We start from the raw sequence: 21,537 nt of genomic DNA on the forward strand, positions 1-21,537 counted from the left end.
AACCTTTGCATTTTATGTTTTTTTCAACGAACTGTGTTTGTTCATGCAGGCATCAACTGGAGATTTTATTGGGAGACCACCTTCTTCCCTACAACATGACAGTTTATCAGGCTATCAAGCAGTATGGTCAGGTACTTTCATTACCTGGCGTCCACCGATTCGTTGAAATACATGTTTAATAAGATAGTTTTTTTGTGCACTCGTTGGTAACTTTCTTGATATTATGAGTTGCATGACACATGCGTGCACTGTCTGTTATTGTTGAAACGTGCGGAGGGAAAAAATTAACATGGTTATTTCTGAACAGAACTGGAGAATACGGAAACAATAACCTCTATTTGGCGCGAAAACATGCTCGGATATTTTTTCGCGGACATTATTTGTTCCAACATGCGAACAATTTTCCGAGAGCGAAGCTCAAGGAAAACTCTGAGCTTTGAGGAACAGGTAATGTCCAAGGACAAATACACAAGCAATGCAACGGAAACGCGCAGAAAAATTTTTTTTCTACGAACAGCTTACTGTTTGCAGCTTAAGATTTTTTCATTTGAGTTTTCTCTGGTATGATTTATAGGCAAACAAATTTTTCCCCTCTTTTGCAACAAGCACATAACGCTCTTACATCTTGAATGAAATTTTAAATTAAGACCTATTGTAGTGGACGTTAGGTTTCAAAATTGGGTAATATCACCTAGGTGATGTCCTTGGCTATCCTCCAGTTATATGGGGGGGAGGGGGGCATTTGGTCACGTGATGCGCTTAGATCAACCGCGTGCGAGCAAAAATATTTGATGGATCACAAAGGAAGATAGACATCAAGCTTTTTGCCTTGAAATACTTTTCCTTTAACTAAATCTTACTAAAAATGATGCTATTTCATGTTTTAGTGTGATGAGGACAAAGACTTTGATGATGACCATGGTGGCATCCTTGGCAGACCCAGTATTTGGGTCTCTACCCATACGATATGGTAAGTCCAGTCTTTCGTGTGTGCGGACATCCGTGAAACATCGAGAAAACCTGACACCGTTTGATCTACGCTAACACTAAAATGATCAGAATTCGTGCCGAGAAGTAAGGCGTCGTTAGTTTTACTCGTTATCAACTAATTGTAGAGCACTGCTCTGCAGGGCGGTCGTTTTTGCAGGGAGGATTTAAACTAGAATTTAACATGTGAAGGTGTAGTCTGATCGTCCGGGTGAGTGTAGTCCTGAGAAGGACTGTTGTCGGTGGTAGTGACTGACGTTTCCACAACCTGTGCGGAAGTCATCATCAGAGTCAAGTGAATGATTGTTGTCAGTAGAATGTTCTTATTCCAGTTCGTGTGAAATGATCGGTTGGTTTTGCCGTGATGTTATTGGCTGTAAGACTCAAGTGACGTAAGTCGGTCGTGATTGGTCTGTTTCGATCTGTCGTTAAAGTTAGGTCGTTCTTTTTCGGTCGTTTGTGATGTTTATGTCGTGAATGAGTCGTTTGTATGGAGCGGGTAGTTGTTGACATCTGTTTAGGGGAGTCTGTTCTAAGTTAGTAAACCAGCTTTCCAGAGTCAGTCGTTGAAAATAGTCAGTGCTGTAGGTTAGGCATTGCGCAGAGTCCCAGTCAATGTTGTGGTTGGTAAGTCGATGGTGTTCAGCAATGTGATTGCTGACATCACCTTTTCTCGTCGCCCGTCTGTGTTCAGTCAGTCTTGTTGTGAGGTTTCTGCCAGTCTCACCGATGTAGGAGGCTTGGCAGTCGGAACAATTGATCTTATAAATCGTTCCCTGTCTGTTCCTCGGTTCGTCTTTGTCTTTAACGTTGGTTAGTAACTGACGTAGTGTGGTGATGGGTTTGTGGGCGACGCGGATATTGAAGGATAGTAAGATGCGCGAGATGTTTTCAGACATGCCTTTTATGTACGGCATGGTTGCTGTAGTGAAAGGGGTTGCGGTGTCGTTTGTTTCGGTAGTGGTAGTGGGTCGGTGAGTGTTTCGTCGGATGAAGTCTTTGTTGTAGTTGTTCTTCGTAAAAACACGGTGAAGGTATTTGTTCTCGTCGGATAAGCTGTCTGTCGAGTCGCATACTAGTTGTGCGCGTCGTGTTAGAGTTCTGATAGTTGTGGCTTTGTGTGATGTAGGGTTGTAGGATGACTCGTCTAGTAATCTGTCAGTGTGTGTCGGTTTCCTGTAAACTGTCGTCCGTAATGAGTTGTCGTTGTGGCTTACCAGGCAGTCTAGAAAAGGAAGTTTGCCATTTTCTTTCTTTCTTTCTTGACTCTGATGATGACTTCCGCACAGGTTGTCGAAACGTCAGTCACTACCACCGACAACAGTCCTTCTCAGGACTACACTCACCCGGACGATCAGACTACACCTTCACATGTTACCCCCGAGTTCAAACCATTTACTGCATTAGAATTTAACAGTTGTTATCGTAATTATATTTCTTCAGGTTTCGACCTCTTAGCCAAAACCAAAAGGAGCAGCAAACTGTCAACAGTAGTAAATCTAAGTGTGGGGCCAGTGGAACGGCTTCACGAGCCTCCAGGAAAACATGGAAAGAAGATGGTAAACATTTGATGTATGAAATCAGACTTGTTCCTCACAGGCTTATATTTAACTCAAGTATTTTTAATTTTTTATGAAGAATCTGAAAATGAAATGTCTCTTGGTCAGCTCCTCGTGGCTTGTGAACCTGGATGCTTTGGTAAGTTAAAAAAAAAACATAAAATAGTCAAGCGTTGTTTAGCCAATGAATCACCTTTTACTCTTAAACCATAAAACTTTTGCTTGTAACAGTCCTATTTTATTTGTAAGGCACAATTCTGTTATCAAAGGACTTTCAGCAACTAAATTTACTTATATTTACAATATCCTTAAGGTCAAACAGCGTTTAAATAATCGATTTCAAATTTTAAACATTGCTTAGAGATCGACTTTCACAAGCGTTGGGTAAACGTCGTTTGAATAATCGGCCCTCAATGTTCCAAAGTATCTCGGATTTATATTTGTCGGGTTTTTTTTGTCGAATGTATGAAAAAATTTGATTTTAGGCGCTTGTAATTGAAGTTCACTCTTGAAATACACTTACACCACAAGATCCAGATTACTACCTTTGATCATATCTAAGCTATATTGTCAGGCTCATTATGTACCTACAGCTTTCGTTGTATGCAAAGGAGTACAGTGCCCTTGGATGAAATTTGGTCAAAAACTTTTCCTGATTTTGGAGTTTTTTTTTCCTGCTGTTATCGTCGTTGCGGGTCGTCGGAGAGAGAGAAATCGCGTTTAAATCATGCGAAGGACTGATTCGATGGCATCTGCTTGGAACTTCCAGAATTTCCTCTTGGACTGTGGTTACCTTCCTCCTTAATGTATTTAGATTTTAAGAGTGGTCGTCTGTAAAAGTCGAGCAGAGGTGATGGAAATAAAAAAATATAGATTTTTTCAAACTTTGCCGGAACATAGGTATGAATGGCCGTAGTTACGGAAAAATATCAAAAATACCGAAAAAAAAATTGTTTTGGGAGAACGGTGGCATCTTGTGTATTGGGGGTTCATAACCGTGTTTTCCCGGTGAAATAGTTCACCTCACGATAACGGCCGAAAAAATACTTATTTCGCCAGCAATTCGATTCGGAAACTGCATAACAATTTTAAAACAAGGGATGTTTTTCAAAGGTTCTGAAGTATTTTTTCCAAGATATCTTTGAAAACGACTTTTTTACGAATTTTCTAATTCAGGTAAAATTTTAGCCATCAAAACATAGCTCAACTTTGGCGACTAAAATCGGCCATTGTTACATGGCTCCATAAACTGAGACAATAACCATTACCTAAAAGAAGCTTTCTTCTTTCAGAAACTGTAATAAAATTTTAGGGCTACATAAACTACGAATTTTTGGAGCGATGTATTTGAGCTCAAGAAGCGTATTACGTGACCAACGTGACTTGCACGTCACATTCAGAAAAACATTATCAAAACACTCGAATTCCCTCTTATATCATACAAAAACTTCGAAACAGGTCTCCTTCATATTCAATATACATATCACTTTCTCCTGAAGCCAAAATGTCAAGGTAATCTGGGCAATTTTCGATGGTCTAGTATATGCAAATTGTGAAGGTGTAGTCTGATCGTCCGGGTGAGTGTAGTCCTGAGAAGGACTGTTGTCGGTGGCAGTGACTGACGTTTCGACAACCTGTGCGGAAGTCATCATCAGAGTCAAGTGAATGATTGTTGTCAGTAGAATGTTCTGGAATAAGAACATTCTACTTCTTATTCCAGAACATTATACTGTTGTCAGTAGAATGTTCTGGAATAAGAACAGGACTACACTCACCCGGACGATCAGACTACACCTTCACATGTTACCCCCGGGTTCAAACCATTTACTGTATATGCAAATTGCTGGTTTATGTTGTTGCAACAGCCATATTCGCAACTAATACCAACCAAACAAAACAAAAACTTTGTTAACATTAGAAGGAATTGCCCAGGCTATAGTTACACCTTTAGAAGTGGTTTCCATGCCAAGAGTATGCACTTTAGCCCGCTCCACCATTTCAAAACATATGGTCCACGCTACCATTTCTCGCCACTGCAGTGCGATCGATGGTATGTGATTACATTACACACAGGAAGCCCATGAGTGTGAGAATGTTTATCTTCGCCCTCCTCTTTCTTGCTTGCCATTGTTTCAAATTGCCTCGTTTGCTAAAATGGCGGCATGCAGCTACTCGGAGCTCGTTGGTGGTTCATGTAGTTCCCGCAAGACCAGTGGAGAAAGTAAATGCATAATCATAACTAAGTGCAAAAGAGACATCCAAGGTCATCTTACATGATATAATTGCCATGATGCTCAGCTGGAAAGTGAGTTCATTCTTCTTCTCGCCAGAGCAGGTAAATATCTCATTATCAAAAATGTCAAGAATGTGTAGCCAAGGCAAATACTGCATCCCTCTCTGTCTTGCTTTTATATTTTGCACTAAGATCAATGAGATATGCGTCGTGCTAAAAATGAAAACGGAGAGCGTCGATTTGCTGTTGGCGAGTTTTTATCACCACAGCAGATAAAGTCGCATTTCTTAAGGTCAGCATCAAAAATCAAACAGGCGGGATCTGTAGCAGAGATCGATGTACCAGCCATTGATGAAGAAATGGTATACTTCTCAGCTCGTGACAAGATAATTCAAGAGTGCCAGCTTAGTCATCCCATTTTGTAGGGCACGTACAACCTCTGTCAACCTTCAAGATTTAGTCACATAATCCACTTGGAAATGGATTCCCTTCCTGCTACACGAAAAGCGCCATACATTGGTCTGATCAATGAACTGATAAAGTCGAATACATACAAGGAAAAATAGAAACTTTCCAGTTAGAAGTGACCATAGTCTTCGTATTCAGAAAGTAAGGACTCCTGGAATAGAGAGACACTAACATTATTCCAACTGTCTTAAAGTGCACCTAAACCCAAAATTTTTTTTTCGCTTAACGAAATAAGCTTATTTTTTGGAGTATTTCTGTGCAAAAATTGTTTAATTTGCTCAAATCTTTAATTTTCTATGCCCAGTCAAAATACGGAAAATCGGCCGCCATCTTGCCCCACGACCGAGTTTAAAGAAGAATGGCTCTAGCGGGTAATGTGACGTCAGATCGAGAACACGAAAGTCTGCATCTCACACATTTTCACTTGTTTGGGAAGATTGGCGTCTATATTGTCCGAAATATGCCGACTAGGTGTGTGAAAATGGTGGAGCGGGCTAAAGTGCATACTCTTGGCATGGAAACCACTTCTTAAGGTAGCATTTTGTGTAATTATAGCTTGGTCGATTCCTTCTGATGTTAACAAAGTTTTTGTTATTGCTGGGTTGGTATTAGTTGCGAATATGGCCGTTGTAACAACATAGACCAGCACTTTGCATATACTAGACCATCGAAAAATGCCCAGATTGCCATGACTTTTTGGCCTCAGGAGAAAATTATATGTAAATTGAATATGAAGGAGACCTGTTTCGAAGTTTTTGTATGATATAAGAGGGAATTCGAGTGTTTTAGTAATGTTTTTCTTGATGTGACGTGCAAGTCACGTTGGTCACGTAACGTGCTTCTTGAGCTCAAATGCGCTTGCATACGTCGCCCTAAAAATTCGCAGTTTAAGTAGCCCAAAAATTTTATTGCAGTTTCTGAAAGAAGAAAGCTTCTTTTTGATAATGGTTGTTGTCTCAGTTTATGGAGCCATGTAACAATGGCCGATTTTAGTTGCCAAAGTTGAGCTATGTTTTGATGGCTGAAGTTTTACCTGAATTAGAAAATTCGTAAAAGAATCGCCTTTTAAGAAATCTTGGAAAAAATTACTTCAGAACCTTTGAAAAACATCTCTTGTTTTAGAATTGTTGTATGGTTTCCGAATTGCTGGCGAAATAAGTTTTTTTCGGCCGTTATCTTGAGGTGCACTATTTTACCGGGAAAACACGGTTATGAACCCCCAATACACAAGATGCCACCATTCTCCCAAAATAATTTTTTCGGCCTTTTTGATATTTTTCCGTAACTAAGGCCATTCATACCTATGTTCTGGCAAAGTTTGAAAAATTTCAATTTTTTTATTTTCATCACCTCTGCTCGATTTTTACAGACGACCACTCTTAAAAGCTAACATTACCTTCAATTCTTGATTAGTTACTTCAGATCCTAGTGTGGAAGTGATAAGTCTTATGAAAGCTCTTCTTGTTCTTAATTATCACTGGACAACGCTTTATGAGGTGAGCGTCAGTTTTTGGCTGCTTTCCACTTTTAAAACAACGAAGTAAAATGTTAAGAGTATGTCTTGCGATTAGCGCAGTTGAAAATGTGTACAGCTATGTGTTCGTTAGACGAACATGCAACTAATTTTACTTTATTATATATCTGTTTTCAGGGGCAAACTCGTAGAGTGTTTTTGTCTTCTAGTGAATTTATAAACAACAAACTTGCGGCAAAAATTACACGGCAGTTACAAGGTAATTTGTTAGTTTTATCATAGATCAAGATCAAGCCTCTTACGTGCTATACAATTAACGTTACTGACCTTTAAATAGTAACATTGTTTCTTCTCAATCAGATCCTATCACAGTAATAACTGGGAATTTTCCTGCTTGGGTAGAAGAACTGCCTCGAAAATGGTAAGCACAAAAGTTGTTTTGGAGATTTTCATTAGCCCATCTTAGTTCACTCTACCAAACCCCCTTCCCCCTTCCCCCTTCCCCCTTCCCCCTTCCCCCTTCCCCCTTCCTCCTTCCTCCTTCCTCCTTCCTCCTTCCCCCTTCCTCCTTCCTCGTTCCCCCTTCCTCCTTCCCCCTTCCCCCTTCCCCCTTCCTCTATCCTTCCTTCTTCCTCCTTCCTCCTTCCTCCTTCCTCCTTCCTCCTTCCTCCTTCCTCCTTCCTCCTTCCTTCTTCTCCTTCCTCCTTCCTCCTTCCTCCTTCCTCCTTCCTCCTTCCTTCTTCCCCTTCCCCCTTCCCCCTTCCTCCTTCCTTTTCCCTTTTTGGCTTCTATTTGCTTATTAAGCGCTTGGAATAGTCTTTAGAAGTAATGGAAAGTTGTGTGGGAGTGAATGTCTTGTTTGCAGTACAAGCACCTCAGTAGAAATTTACGTTAATCCTTTGTTATTCTGCAGCCCTTTTCTGTTTCCTTTCGAATGTCGACAGCAGCTATTTTATTGCACTGCTATGGATAGAGACAGGGCTCTTAGCAAACTTCAGGTACCAGAGAATTTTTCGCCTTCTGAGATTTATTCAGTGAGTTACAAATCCGCTGACGATGTAGCTTGATTATATATTCTTCCACAGGAAACATTACCGGAGCTCATGAATACTGACGCATCAGATCGCGTTGCACCGAGATTTGACAGGAAAAAGGTGTGTTTTTAAACTGACTGGGGGTTTGGACAACATTTAATGCTGAAGGCTAGTAAGCTAGTAATGGCCCCTCGTCTAGAACAAGACTGTCGAACAAAGCAGGGAACTCGCTCTTCCAGATATCCAAAGAAGCAGCTTGGCAGGTGCTCGGTTAGAGGGAAACTCATGCGTGTGTTCATCTCAATAACTCCGCACCTGCAAAAAAACTAAACTTCGACGTTATTCTCACGAATCTACGAATGGGCTTGTTTCGAATTTCTTTAATGAGTCGAGTTGGGTATTTCCATTTGCATTGCAGCACACTGTATCTCGAGTGGGACTTCTGGACCAAGCAGAGAAGTTGATAGGTGATCTTGGTAGCTCACAGTCTGTACTGGAAATACAATACGAAGGCGAGGTAAGTACAACTATGGCTGCATACCGGCTGTTACATTCTGGCTTAGCTATCTTTCGAAGTAGCAAATGTTACAATAAGGGTTGCTTAGTAGGGAGTCTTTGGTTTGATGTCATTTAGGTTGGGACTGGCCTTGGCCCCACTCTGGAATTTTATGCTCTGATTTCTCAAGAATTCCAACGTGCAGACTTGGAGATGTGGAGAGGAGAAAGTATGCTGCCTCCGGGAGGAACTGGTATGATTAGTGGTAATTCACTGATGGTTTTTTTTGTCATACGCAAGTAGTTAGTTAGTATGTTCTTCGGGGGGCTTTTTTAAAGCACGGCTTGGAGGAACATAACTGACTGATAGGTAATGAACGTCAAGTGATACGATGACTCATAGTTTCCCTTCTCACTCGTTAAATCACATTGTTTTGGCAGGATCTGATGAAGACGTGTCATATGTTTACTCCCCAGCTGGCCTGTATCCAGGTAAGCCTAAACTCGCGTCACCTAAAAGTGATTGGCGAGATGAGAGAGAGTCCATTGTGCATATTTAATTACTGCATGGACTAGTTATCAAGGTTTGGATCTTTCCAGTGTTCAGCTAAATGGCAAAGAACTCCACTCTGGAGTATTTATCATATCGTTTCATTCTTAGCCCCAGTTTCACGCACTGCCAAAGCAGCAAATGTGTCAAAGCTCTGCTCCAAGTTCCAGTTCCTGGGTAAATTCTTGGCTCGTGCTATCATGGACTTTAGAATCCTCGACATTCCCTTCTGCCCCATACTATACAAATGGCTTCTCAATCAGGAAGGCACACTAGACCTGGGTGATCTGGCTGCTGTAGACTCAGTCTTGGCTCAGTCGCTGACCCAGCTGCAACAGGTGGCACAAAGAAAGAAACAGCTGGAGCAAGACTCCTCTCATACTCCAGACAGTAGGCAGCTGGCTGTGGATAGTCTTACCTTGGATGATGTACCCATCGAGGATTTGGGTCTTTCCTTTACTCTACCAGGCCATCCCGAATTTGAACTCAAGGTATAATTACACCTTTTTATTCATGCGACAAGTTTGAGCTACTGAGTGAGGGTTAAACTTCGGGATACTTAGAGAAAAATGTAACACTAAGATGGAAGAGTATTCCACCTTCATAAGAATGCACCGAGGATTTGCAAGATTGATGACGTAACCTGTTAAAATTACTAAGCGCGAGAGTTCAAATGCACAGACGAGCTTTAAACTACGAAGGGGATGAAGCCGACTTCTTGGTTTTGATTCTTTTATTATTATTATTATTATTATTATTATTATTATTATTATTATTATTATTATTATTATTATTATTATTTGTTTCAGCGAGGAGGAAAGGATATCACAGTCACAATTCATGAACTGGAGGAATACATTAAGGTATCATTTGGTGTATAACACGAGTCATTGCTTTTGGTCGCATGAAATAAACCCTCGATTCATCTCAGTCAGAAATAATTGTTTGAAAGTTAAGAGGTTACAGTTCAAATGTTCAATAGCTCAATTCCTGCAGTTTGTTGCGTAACTTATTGCTTATTTTGTTCTTTGTGTTGTTTTCTAGCTGGTTGTACAGTGGACTCTAGTGTCAGGTGTAAGACGACAAATAGATGCACTCCGTGAAGGCTTCAACTCTGTGTTGCCTCTATCAAATCTTACCAGTTTTTCATACACTGAGGTAATATATCTAAAAAAGAATCTTCAGCATAGCTTATTATTTACTCGTGATCTCTAAGGTACCTAAGTAGTTGTTTGTCTCACGTCAAATTTTACCGAGATCGAAATATTCAAGTGAAGGAAATTGGTCAGCACTGTCGTATTCCACGGTGGAATACTTGGTAAGAATATCAACTCAGCGTTTACCCTTCCCTAGGAAATTACAGAAGACGGATCTCACTCGTTTGAGCTGTTGAATCATGACTAATTTACTGACTGAGATCAAGTGATTTATACGAAGGATTTTGTTCACAGATGGAGCTGGTTCTTTGTGGTAATGTGGCCGAGAAGTGGGACTTGAAATGTACGTACTCGTATGTTCGTTTAATGGTATAACCGTGGTGTATTGCTGCTAGAGATAAACGATGTTCTTCATTTTACATCCCTTCATACCTTACACCTACGCTAATTTTTTTGTTTTATTTTTGTTGGTCAGGTCTTGTGGAGAGCTGCAGACCTGACCATGGCTATACTCATGACAGGTAAGGAGCTTTTACATGAACTGCTCGATTCTTCATATGTATTAGTGATCTAGATAAAAAAGTATAGTCGAGATTTCCTACTGCCCTGGAGCAACACGTTTACGAATTAAACTTATTTGAATCCTTTTTGAACCCATTATTCTCTTGTGGTAACAAATTTCAATGGGAATAAGAAAAGTTCAACAACAAAAAAATCACTTTTCTGCATAACAGTTATTTATTCAAACAGAGATTATTGTGCATGGTGTTCAGTCCAAGTAAATTTGATTGTTGAAACCAGTGAGAAGCTTGGTACATTTCTGCATCCTGCTATCATATGCACCAAAAGGAAAAAGTGATATCAATGATAATGAGAAAAGTGACGAGAGCTGAATTTCGTGGTGTCCTCATTCAGTTTGTGTCGTATGCTATTCTTTTGTTACAACAGTCGTGCTGTCAAGATTTTGTTCGAGATACTTAGTGGTTACACACAGGAAGAGCAGAGGCTATTTTTACAGTTTGTCACGGGCAGCCCTAGATTACCAGTTGGAGGTAAGAATCAAATTACGGCTCCTTAGTTCTAGAACTCTTTCGCTTTTTATTTAAAACCATTTGATTAAGTGTTCTTGACATGCGTCAAAAAATTTGATGATTTAATATTCAACAAAACTTTCTACATATTTTCACCGTTACATCAGCGTGTATTTTGCAAAATATAAGTGGCCTTAAATGGAGAAACGATATCTCAGTGTGTTTGTTTTATCACAGGCCTGCGCAGTCTTAATCCACCGCTGACCATAGTTCGCAAGTCGTTTGAGCCTCCATTGTGTGCTGATAACTACCTGCCTTCTGTTATGACCTGCGTCAATTACTTGAAACTGCCAGACTATTCCAGCAAAGAGATCATGGCTAGCAAGCTTAAGCTGGCTGTCTTAGAGGGACAGCGTTCATTTCATTTGTCTTAAGTCTTCACACACCATCCCAAGTGTACGCTCCAACACACTCATTGTCGAACAAGTCGAGCTGCGACCGCTTGACGTGATGGGAAGTACTCACATCAATTCTTTTAAATGTTCATGTTACCATCAAAATCATTGCGAAGTTGACAAATTTGGTAAATAAAGAAATTGTTAAATTTTGATAATATGCTTTCTTAACTATTAAGTTCATGTTAAAAGTCATTGACCAACCACTTGACTCTCTTAAGTACGAGGCTTTATTATTGCTACAGTAATAGAATGACCTTATTGCAGTATGCAGTTTCATTTTAGGTTTTAACTTTCTGCCGTTCTCTTTTGTTTGTTTTTTTTTTATTTCTCTTGGGGTTAAGATTGATTGATTTACTTGTTTGTAATATATTTTAAAAAGCCTTATATACATAGCAATTGTACATAAACATGACGGATTATTTGCTTCCCAGAGCTTTCACGGTGTTTGACTGTGCTCATCTCTCCTTCTCTTCCCATCCTTTCCCTTTCATTTCCTTTTTGTTGTAGGAACTCTTCTTATTTACAGTCAGTGAAGAGCATACTGTACACATATTGGAATAAGGTCGCTTGATAGAAATCACTAACTTTGATTGTTAAATACACGTGTTAAGGAGAAGAAATTGAACCACCAAGACTATGCAAATCAACACTGTTTACTAAAACTATGAAAGCTGTGTCCATGAAGAACTACTTAAGGATGTTCACAGCCGCTGTAAATAATCGACTAAAGTCGACTTGTTTCAGTATCATTCTATGTTTTACTCGTTAGTTTGCAAAAGAAGGAAACCTAAATTTTTGTAACTGTACAAAGGCCTAATAGTACCACCACACAACAGTAATCTGTATTACAGACGTATGTGATGTTTGCTTGGAAATAAATAAAAAAAATATAAGTGGTAATTTCCAATAATCCTATCTAGCATGAAATTATTCATGGTGGGTACTCCTCCTTCCCTGCGCAGCTGACAGCTCTTTTGCCCACTATTAGGACTTTACTTTCTTACTATGAATAGTTAGCTTGAGTGTTTGAGGTCTGGAAGAAGATGGGGATCGACTCCTTTTTTTCTCTCTCTCTTTTTTTTTAATCTCAACGTACTCCAGACTTTAAATTGTTTTTGATCGATTGGTAGGTTAAGTTGCTTCACAAGAAGTCAATGCTTCGGCAACTTTTGCATTGGCACTCCTTCGCTTTCTTTTGTACCTTTGCCTTTTGATCCGCTGTGTTCGTCGGTACCTTAACACAAAAAAAACAACGCCAACCAAGAACAGACCGAAAATAGCACTGACTACAATAAACCCTATCCGCAGATTTGTGGCAGAGCGCTTTTCAGGCTGACCTGAAAGAAAATAAGTGAGATATATGTCAGGTTGTATTAGTAAAGGAAGATGGTAAATTTTGGGTGTGGTCGTCGAATGAGTTCTTGAGGAAAGATAAGTCACTCTCATGAGTGCTCCGAGCTAACAGTCCTGGGTCCAGATGCTCTACCATCGAGCTTTAGTTCAACTCACAGGCAAGTTAGATCGTGTATTATATATTTCTATATCAGTCAAGTGCACTATGCAACGATCAGCGATCTGTTATTCATTATTCAGGATTGAGATCACGGTGAGGTGGATTTTGAAAAAGAAACATTCCCCACCTGGAGTAGGCTTGATGGTAACCTCTGGACTGCTTGCTACAGTTACGGTACTCACTGTGGTACTAGGAATTTCGTTATCTAGAAAAAGAGATATCAACCAAAGGTTAGGGTACATGATGTCTTTTTACCTGATCAGTTTAATTGATAGAGCGCTGGAATGCCAGGGGGGGGGGGGGAGGTTGAGTGTTCGAGCTCCACCCCAGACAAATATGCAGGGTGCTGAAGTAACGCGGAAGAACGGGTTGTCTTAATGCTTATGTAATCTTCAAAGGGAAGGAAGATAAACAGCCGGTTACGTCTACTTTAGAGTTGAATGCTTAGAAAGGATGTCTAAGAAGCCCCACACACTTGGCACGGTGAGGCATCGAGTACCCGGTGTTGTGTTTTGGTACCTGTGCGTCACGCTGTCGTGGTTTGGGAGGCGGGAAATGCTGCGAGAAAATTACCTTACTAGGAGATCGGAGTGTGAATATTCATTTATGGCAGTCTTAAAATATAATAACTCGTGGCATATGCAAATCAAGACTAGGGTAAAGTTAAACAACTTTTGTCACTATCTTCAGTTCCCTTCAACCTACATTTTCCATTAACAGTGATAACGCGAGTACGCTTCTCTCCTCCAGGGTGGTTATAAGTCTCAAACAAATACTGTCGTAATCCTCTCTTTGCTCTGATCTCCACCGCTGACTTTGTGATCACAAGAGCCGGGTTTGAAGTAATGCTTGATTTTAAGAGGACCTTGTCAGGAAGAGAGTACCAGTCCATTCGCGGCTGAGGTTTTCCAGTTACAGAGCAGGTCAGTATTATTGGTTGCGCTTGTGAGGCGGTAATAGTAAGGTTAGGAGTGCAATTCTGTATCTCTACAGGTTCTTATTAAAAAAATAAAGAACACTTTGTTACTGCTAGGACTTCAGCCGAGTGTACCGAAAATGACAAGCATCAAGGTATTGCAAAGAGGCTTTAGGATAGCTGAACATTGTCTAGTATCAGAAACAGATAACCTCTTCGAAAGCTTATTCTTCTGATAGAAACGTACTGCTCAGTTTAAAGGGCTGCATCTACCCGCACTTACCAACTGTTCGCAAAAAAATTGCATGAGAATGACACATGGGTACGTCATTGAGTACAAACATCTCGTACAATATACAGTAGACATTCTCCATAGTGGCTGAATAATTTGTGATCCTGAAGAACACCATTCTTCCGTTCAGATCGGCATCCATTGTTGCTCGTCCGTTGTACAAACCAGCATGATAATCATCATAAGTTCTAAAAAACTTTCCCTTAGCTTGAGCGGACGCTACTTTCTCCATTATTAGCTGAACTGGTCTTTTCAAGGCAAGTACCGTGAATCTTGTCAGTTTTTGTAGATTTATATCCGCGGGAATTTTCCAACAAAGTGTGACGTTGTCAGCTTTAGCAGCGTACGTCACAGTAGCGCTTGGGCACGAGGAACCTGTTAAGTTCACCAGAGTAAACAACATTTCATGAAGTTTTGAAATCAGTTTCGAAGCGAACTCTAAACGGTCAGTGTAAAACGAAGACTGCGGACTGCAGGCCGGGGGTAAAATGCAGACTGAGGGTAAAATGCAGAATGCACACCAGGGGTAAAATGCAGACTGCAGACCAGAGTTAAAATGCAGACTGAGGGTAAAATAAAATATTAATAATAAAAAACAAGACTTGGGAGTGTTTCTACCCGTACCTAGTCTCCTTCGCAGCCGTTGTTTGGGCTCGTCACGCAACGCTCCCTCTCCCACCAACCATTGGTTGGTGGGGGAGGAAGCGTTGCGTGACGAGCCCAAACAACGGCTGCGAAGGAGACTAACCCGTACCCGTAAATTTTTTTTTCAAAATCCCGAAAACTCAAACCAAAAGGCGTTTATTCGCCTTAGTCAAACATATTATCAACCTCGAGTTCTTAAACTCCCCATTTTGTTGAACCAAGTTTCCCAAAAGCGCCCAAACTGATCGTAATGTTATGCATCTTACATGTCGACCATTTTGAATTGTGCTTTCGCGAATAGGTCTGAGACCGAGTAACTCTTTCAGCATTCAAGTTCTTCATATAGCCTTGGAATTGCTTGGAAGACAAGGCAAGCAAAACACGACAGCACAAGAACAAGGCAAGGTAAACTTGTAGGTATCGAGCATAGTTTGTGAAAGACATTAACGCAAATTATCGAAAATTACCATAAGATCGTCGTCCTCGTTTTCTGCCATTTTATAGTGCCATGTGACTTGGGGACGACGTGACTTTTATACTGCGTGAAGCGGCCTTTGTGTGTTTCGTGAGTCCTGACGTGACATTATTTTACGGGTACGAACACTCTTTATTTCATCCTTAAGACTGGTTTTTTTAATTATTAATATTTTACCCTCAGTCTGCATTTTACCCCTGGTCTGCAGTCTGCAGTCTACATTTTACCCTCAGTCTGCATTTTACCCCCGGTCTGCAGTCCGCAGTCTGCGTTTTACACTGCGTTTTACACTGCGTTTTACACTGCGTTTTACACTGAACTGCTGAATTCTGGTCCAAGATAAAAGACAAACAAGTTATCTCAATTTCCGATTTTTGTTCTCTTCAACGAAATTTGTCCAAAGTTATAAGTTGTTCTAAGTCAAATTTAATCCAATTATGGTTTATCACAATACACTCACTTCGTGACATGTTTACCAACGCTGCTGTGATTAGTGCCAAAGCGATAAGCATTTCTTGAGGTACTCACTGGTTGGCGTCTTTTTCTGAATGGAAAAGACAAATGGATAAATAAGTTAATGCAAGAATCCCTCTGGAAACCCCATATTTTGTCACATTGTGGAGTGTATAGTTTCCACATCTTAAAATACTCTCCCTTAGATGAGCGACCAATTTTTTTCAGACAGTATTTACAAACAATACGCATAAGTGCGTGAACTTGGGCTTCTTTCCTCGCATATCTAGCTGTAAACATTAGAAAGTTGGCATTGATGAAATCTCAGTTGTCTTTTGTCGATTGTTTTACAGCTCTAGCTCATTTGATATAGCACGATTCTCGATAGGTTCAACAGAAATGTTCGCTCTTAAATTGATCTCTCGTTAAGTCCGCGGAGCGACCCTTTCTTAAAACGCTAAAAAACGGTGTGCATTTGTATGTGGTTTGAGCGGAGAAGAAATCGCAATGTTCGTCCTTCCTTTCAATGACGACGCTTGATATAAATCCACCATTTTTTTTTAACCATGTGCGTGCTCTCTAATCAAGCGCATGCGCAGAGACAATAAGAAGGGACGCATACGTTTTAGGGCCCAGACGGCGATTTGTGATTGAACGCAGAAAAAAATAACAAAGGCCATTTGTAACCTTGAGCTCCCTTTGGGAAGCCCAAATAACAAAGGGGGTAAATTTCTGAAGAAACTGTGGTAATGTGTCGGTGGGGGCATTACGAGAAGATTTGGCTGACGATTCGAGCGTTAGCCCTTCGTCTTTCGCTCTGACGAAGGGCAAACGCGCAAAACATCATTCTTAGAAGCTTCTTATGGGGGCCAATTCACTATATCACTCAGCTGATTAAACCATATGTTATGTTTATAATCACATGTTTTGCCATTACTCTGCGCAAAGGTTCTTCCTTTGATATTTTTGCTCATAGTAAGTTGACGAGAATTGCACAGGGATTTTTCGGAAATGAGATGTAAGTAGAAAACATACTGGATACACGTAAAGAACAACAAAAAATTGCTTCATCGACATCTCTAAGATACTCGATGCTCTACCAGTTTTGCCGTGTACTTATATTCTCAGGTAGAATTGCACCAGTAGAAAAAATGAATTCACAAGTTAAAGACAGAAAAACCACAATTGCTATCTTTATTAAAACTACGATAATGCCAACAGAAAAATTTTCTTAGTCGTGTGCCTTGCAGCATAGCATCATAATCTTATAGTTACTGTGATTTGTTTTGTTTTGATGAACGCGCAAATACTTAGCCCATCATGCATTTTCCCTCATGTTTTTTTTTTCCCAGGTGTGTTGTTTAATTTGGCAGATCCTTGAAAGACCGTATGTACACGGTCTCACGCAAAATTTAAATTTATTAATTCTAACGGTTGGATGATACAAGTTTCCTAGTGAACTGTGAACTGTGCTAATTTCTCGGTCGTGTTCTTTTCTAGTCACCCGAGACTTCCGAGTGCTGACAGATCGTTACAAATTTGCGGATTACATCAACTAGTCGAGTCACGCAAATTTGCAAGAAATTTTCCCCTCGAAACAAAACATGCCTTTTCCTGTTATCGAAGACGTGGATAGATTGAGATTCGAAATATTTTCTCGACATCTGGTTATGTCAATACTCGGTTCAACTCTGTAACTTAACATAATCATCAAAATTTATTAAACAGAAACAAAAATTCAATATTGCATTATATTAGATCACCTTTGAAACCAAAGTAAAGGGTCCAACACATGACTTACACAGGAAACTCTACGCTTGCATATGCCTGCTCGAAAAGAGCACGGTATTGAGGTAACAGTTTTCATAAAGAGACGTTAGATATCATTAAAAAGTACGGTTACAAAATATATACACGAGTTTGATTTAAGAATAGAGTTTGTACGCGCAACTGTTTGACTGTTTCCAAATCAGTTTACATCATCACCACGCTTGATAAAATAAAAAAAAAGTGAACTGTTGAAGTATTCAAGGTTCTCTGTTTATGTTCTATTTTAGATTTCCTGAGGCACGCGGTGTCCCTAATGATTCAAAACAGTCTAAAGTGCCTACTCTCTTTTAGGACAATTATGGCGATAGAAAACATACACATACATCACATGTTCAGAAACGAGGAGAATCGTGCCATGTGCTCCCCATTTAGGATGGACGCAAATCCTTTTAGTACAGACTCGCATACAAATGTGTTCCTCTTTTTAAATAGGAATGCGAAAACTAGAACCCTGTGTTCCTGTGTGAACCAATATAGGGCATTGTAACTGAAGGCCTGAAAGGTGTACCCCCTTTCCCTCAAAACCGCCACCAAAACTTCGTCGGCCGCTAAACTGTATAGTTTTGCATTGATGAGCCAAAATAAAGCTAAGCTTTTTGGTTCTTCTCGATTGCTTGCCTAACATTTTTTCAAGATGGTAAAAAACTTAGGAAGTGACTGCGAAGGTTTTGTTTCTGCGGTAAAGTTTGTGCCGCGATCTGCAACGAAATCCTAGCTGTTTAACTTTTTGAACTCTGATCTTCATAAGTGTGCAGTGCAATGTCTCTTCACGCCTAAGATGCCATGTGTACAGCCAACGCTCGATTAAGCACTCAAAATATTTTCTAAATATCTACTATTTTCTTTGTTCCGGAGTGGTCATCTTGGAAAGAAAAATCGAGAGAAAGAAATACTGCGCCTTCAAGATATCCAGCTGCGAAAAGAATTGAAAATCACATAACTTGTCAGAGTGAATGTTGTCAATCACAAATGGATAAATTTTTTTGTCACGAGTCCGGCGAAAATCTCCAGCTACCGAAACGATACGCATGACAACGTTAAAACTTTCTTATAGGTTGTTTTAAAGATGCAAGGTATTTGTTGTACATTTCAGTGCTATACAGATGTAAGGAGTCATCTCAATAACCAGAATCTGAGGTTGTTCTCTCATTATCACCAAAAAAAATTTATTGTTTGTTATCGGTAAAGTTTGAAGTATCGCTTTTCAGGGACAATTTTTCACTTACACAAAATACATTGAAACTATTCTTCTGCAGTAGCAGAGAGTGATAACGTTTTCTTCTTCTCTTTTTTTTTTTCGGAACTCGATCAGCCCCAGGCGTTAGGTATGATGCGTTCTATTCATAAATTCATTTGAAGGCTGCACCCATAAGCAATTCTAACAATGACCACAAAAAGCACGAATTTTAACCTCACTAGCCGTGGTTAACCTTGTGCTACTGCTAAACATACCTTTTGATGTAGTAATGTGCGAATGACAGAAATTAACCACAGAAGTCGACAAGATAAGTGGGAAATAACTTCGCAGTTCAAGGCCTCGAAAAATATAAATCAATTACCAAGAGAAGCTAGCTTCTCACGAGCGCCTAAATTCGTTTGATAGACTTTGAGCTTGCTACGTGCTCATAGTTAAGACTCAAAAAAGAATCGTTTTGTGTTGGTTGATGATCGATCAAGGTTCAATGTTCGACCACCTGTGATTATTACATCATGCCTCATTCTTGTCTCTGCCTTCTCTGATGAATGAGTAAGAGAACTGTTTTCTGCACGCGGCCGATGTCACAAGTCATTTCAAATGAAACAAAGGACTCCGAGCGAAAGAGAACTACTACGATCATTAACCGATTTAAATTTTTTTTTATTCTTGAATGATCCATCTGTTTTCGTCTTCAACTGGCTGTGATTATGGACTTTGATCAAATCCTTAACGCCTGTTTAATGCGCACGTTATCTACTATCTTCTTAATGAGGCCACTCGTGTTTGGGAAGTTTAAATGACCTGGCAATAATGGTGTTACGTAAGGCTTTTCTGATAAACTCTATCGTCGAGGAACCTTGCAGGATTTCACTTGAGCCAGCTCTCGTGAGAGTGTTTGTGATCACCACATGACCAAAAATAACTCAATACCCTTTGTTGCTTATAATATTCTGGATTCACACTTCCGTGAACGTGATCGCAAAGCTCGATTTTCTTGTGGGAGCCTCTCAATGGTCATGGAATGATCATACCAATCTGTGACTGCTAACTTGCCTATAGCCAGCGGTTTTCACAATAAGGACCTCAAGGAAATGTGACAGTCCTTTGAGTCACAAATTGGTTAATCATGGACGTATGAAGCAACGTGTGCACACACACACACACACACAAAACCGTGACAAACAAACAAACAAAAAAGCCGAAAAACATCATTTTAGTGATGGTTTTTGTCCTTCTCGGTTTCATCGGATCACTGACGTTTTGACTAGAGAAGATAATCGATTGTTTACAGACTGAAGCCTCAAACAAATTTGACTGCATTGAGGTTTGTGGGATCGGCCTCATTTCTTTCATATTCTGACTTCCGCTCAAATTTTTTTCTTCAAATCACTACAGAAAATACTTACAACCGTCCTTGAAAACCAACTTTTCAGTTGACCGTCACAATTTTGCTTTCGCTAATCAGAAGTGTGATCTAACGACCTTATATTGCAATGATATGGCACGATGATCTCATGGTCACTTTCAAGTAAATAAATGAAAAGAGATACAGTAACATTTACCTTGCTGTAAGTTTGTTGGATCGGGGTCATTTAATACAAAAAAAATAAGATTTAGATGATTTCTCATATGATTGTCAAATTTCATTACCACAAAGCTGAGCAAAAACATTGGACAATCAAATTGGCCGACTTAACGATCGTCACAGTGTCCAAAGTACAGCTATGCGTCAACGAAGCGCAAAGGAGAATGTCGCGAGTAAGCGGACATGTTCCGAGATTATTCTAAGATAAACTCCCCTCAGTCTGGAAGAGCCAGCGTTGGCCGTACAAATTCCATCGATTCTACCAGCGGTGCACGACATTTTAAGACTGCAAGCTGCGAACTGCAGACTACTGAAATACTACAAAATGGACTCCGACTTACACTGACAGTATTTCAACTGACCCCGAAAACATTTGATTTACCAGATTTCTTTCTTCCTAAATAAGTAAGAAGATTGCTGCAGAAGGAGGATAAATTTTTCCATACAAAATTACATCGGCCTCCTTCCCAAGATCCTGTAAGGAGTTATTCAGCGACTCCAGTCAGTGATAAGTGTAGTGAGATATCGCGTATTTACGCAGGCTGATCTATTTTGTCTTGCAACGTAGGAAGGGAATGCAGTCTCTCAGAGAAATGGTTTCCTAGACGAATTGCTCCAGCAAGCGCCATCTAAATGTACCAAATTTTACCTCCTGTGCCAAACATGGATAAACCACAAGACAACGTGGATAAGTCGTCTGCATTCAAATACTTAGACAGGTGATAGCAAATAACCTTAAAAAACTCTTGGCAACTCTTGGCACTAATCCATGAAGACTTTGTTCTCACAAAAAACGATCAGATAGTCCCAATTGCAATACGTACTCGCAAATACATCAAGAACCGTGTGTGAAGGTTTGGTACTAGTTACGTTTGTAAATTCAACGAAAGGGTCGAATCGCATCTTTACATCTAAATACTCGTACATTTGGAAAATAAATGATTTGTGCACTCACTTTGCGGCGTTTAACATGTAGTATTTATAACAATAACAATGATAATAATAATAGTAGTCATCATCATCATCATTTTTGTTTACCCTGATTAAACTGATCAGCTGAACTCAGAGGGAACAACTGCTATAAACTGTTAATCAGCACGATATAAAATATATCGTATCTAAAAATCTATTAGTCGCGCGCAATGTCGTTTAAAATTTTCAAGATGGCGGTCGGTTGTGGGTTA

At 39.9% G+C, this 21,537-nt stretch overlaps 2 protein-coding genes and 1 pseudogene across 3 annotated transcripts in view; 2 read left to right on the top strand and 1 right to left on the bottom strand.

Moving 5' to 3' along the window:
• Positions 1-12,346, top strand: part of LOC111330853 (E3 ubiquitin-protein ligase TRIP12) — a 42,498-nt gene extending 30,152 nt beyond the window's left edge. The window contains exons 42-60 of the mRNA XM_022935817.2: positions 50-131; positions 888-970; positions 2,431-2,546; positions 2,626-2,685; positions 6,661-6,743; positions 6,899-6,980; positions 7,082-7,142; positions 7,635-7,719; positions 7,807-7,875; positions 8,174-8,272; positions 8,390-8,504; positions 8,692-8,742; positions 8,912-9,291; positions 9,610-9,663; positions 9,845-9,958; positions 10,252-10,300; positions 10,433-10,478; positions 10,906-11,009; positions 11,226-12,346. Coding sequence (XP_022791552.2) covers positions 50-131; positions 888-970; positions 2,431-2,546; positions 2,626-2,685; positions 6,661-6,743; positions 6,899-6,980; positions 7,082-7,142; positions 7,635-7,719; positions 7,807-7,875; positions 8,174-8,272; positions 8,390-8,504; positions 8,692-8,742; positions 8,912-9,291; positions 9,610-9,663; positions 9,845-9,958; positions 10,252-10,300; positions 10,433-10,478; positions 10,906-11,009; positions 11,226-11,422 — 1,930 coding nt within the window. The 3' untranslated portion in view covers positions 11,423-12,346. The remainder of the gene's footprint in view (positions 1-49; positions 132-887; positions 971-2,430; positions 2,547-2,625; positions 2,686-6,660; positions 6,744-6,898; positions 6,981-7,081; positions 7,143-7,634; positions 7,720-7,806; positions 7,876-8,173; positions 8,273-8,389; positions 8,505-8,691; positions 8,743-8,911; positions 9,292-9,609; positions 9,664-9,844; positions 9,959-10,251; positions 10,301-10,432; positions 10,479-10,905; positions 11,010-11,225) is intronic.
• Positions 11,656-19,208, bottom strand: LOC111330854 (uncharacterized). The gene is made up of 6 exons (XM_088727451.1): positions 19,023-19,208; positions 15,748-15,831; positions 14,159-14,542; positions 13,665-13,955; positions 13,087-13,164; positions 11,656-12,783 (listed from the first exon to the last, which is right to left on the bottom strand). Exons 2-6 carry the CDS (start codon positions 15,797-15,799, stop codon positions 12,578-12,580), a joined length of 1,011 nt encoding a protein of 336 aa, XP_088583577.1. The 5' UTR covers positions 15,800-15,831; positions 19,023-19,208; the 3' UTR covers positions 11,656-12,577.
• The window catches only part of LOC148726987 (uncharacterized), an 8,628-nt pseudogene continuing 1,626 nt past the window's right edge, over positions 14,536-21,537 (top strand). Inside the window, exons 1-2 of the transcript XR_015989515.1 lie at positions 14,536-15,217; positions 20,922-21,537. The exon at positions 20,922-21,537 is cut by the window's right edge and continues 1,626 nt beyond it. The product of XR_015989515.1 is annotated as an uncharacterized LOC148726987 (transcript). The remainder of the gene's footprint in view (positions 15,218-20,921) is intronic.

This window comes from Stylophora pistillata, chromosome 7 (genome assembly GCF_964205215.1).
Source record: "Stylophora pistillata chromosome 7, jaStyPist1.2, whole genome shotgun sequence".
NCBI classification, from domain to species: domain Eukaryota; kingdom Metazoa; phylum Cnidaria; class Anthozoa; order Scleractinia; family Pocilloporidae; genus Stylophora; species Stylophora pistillata.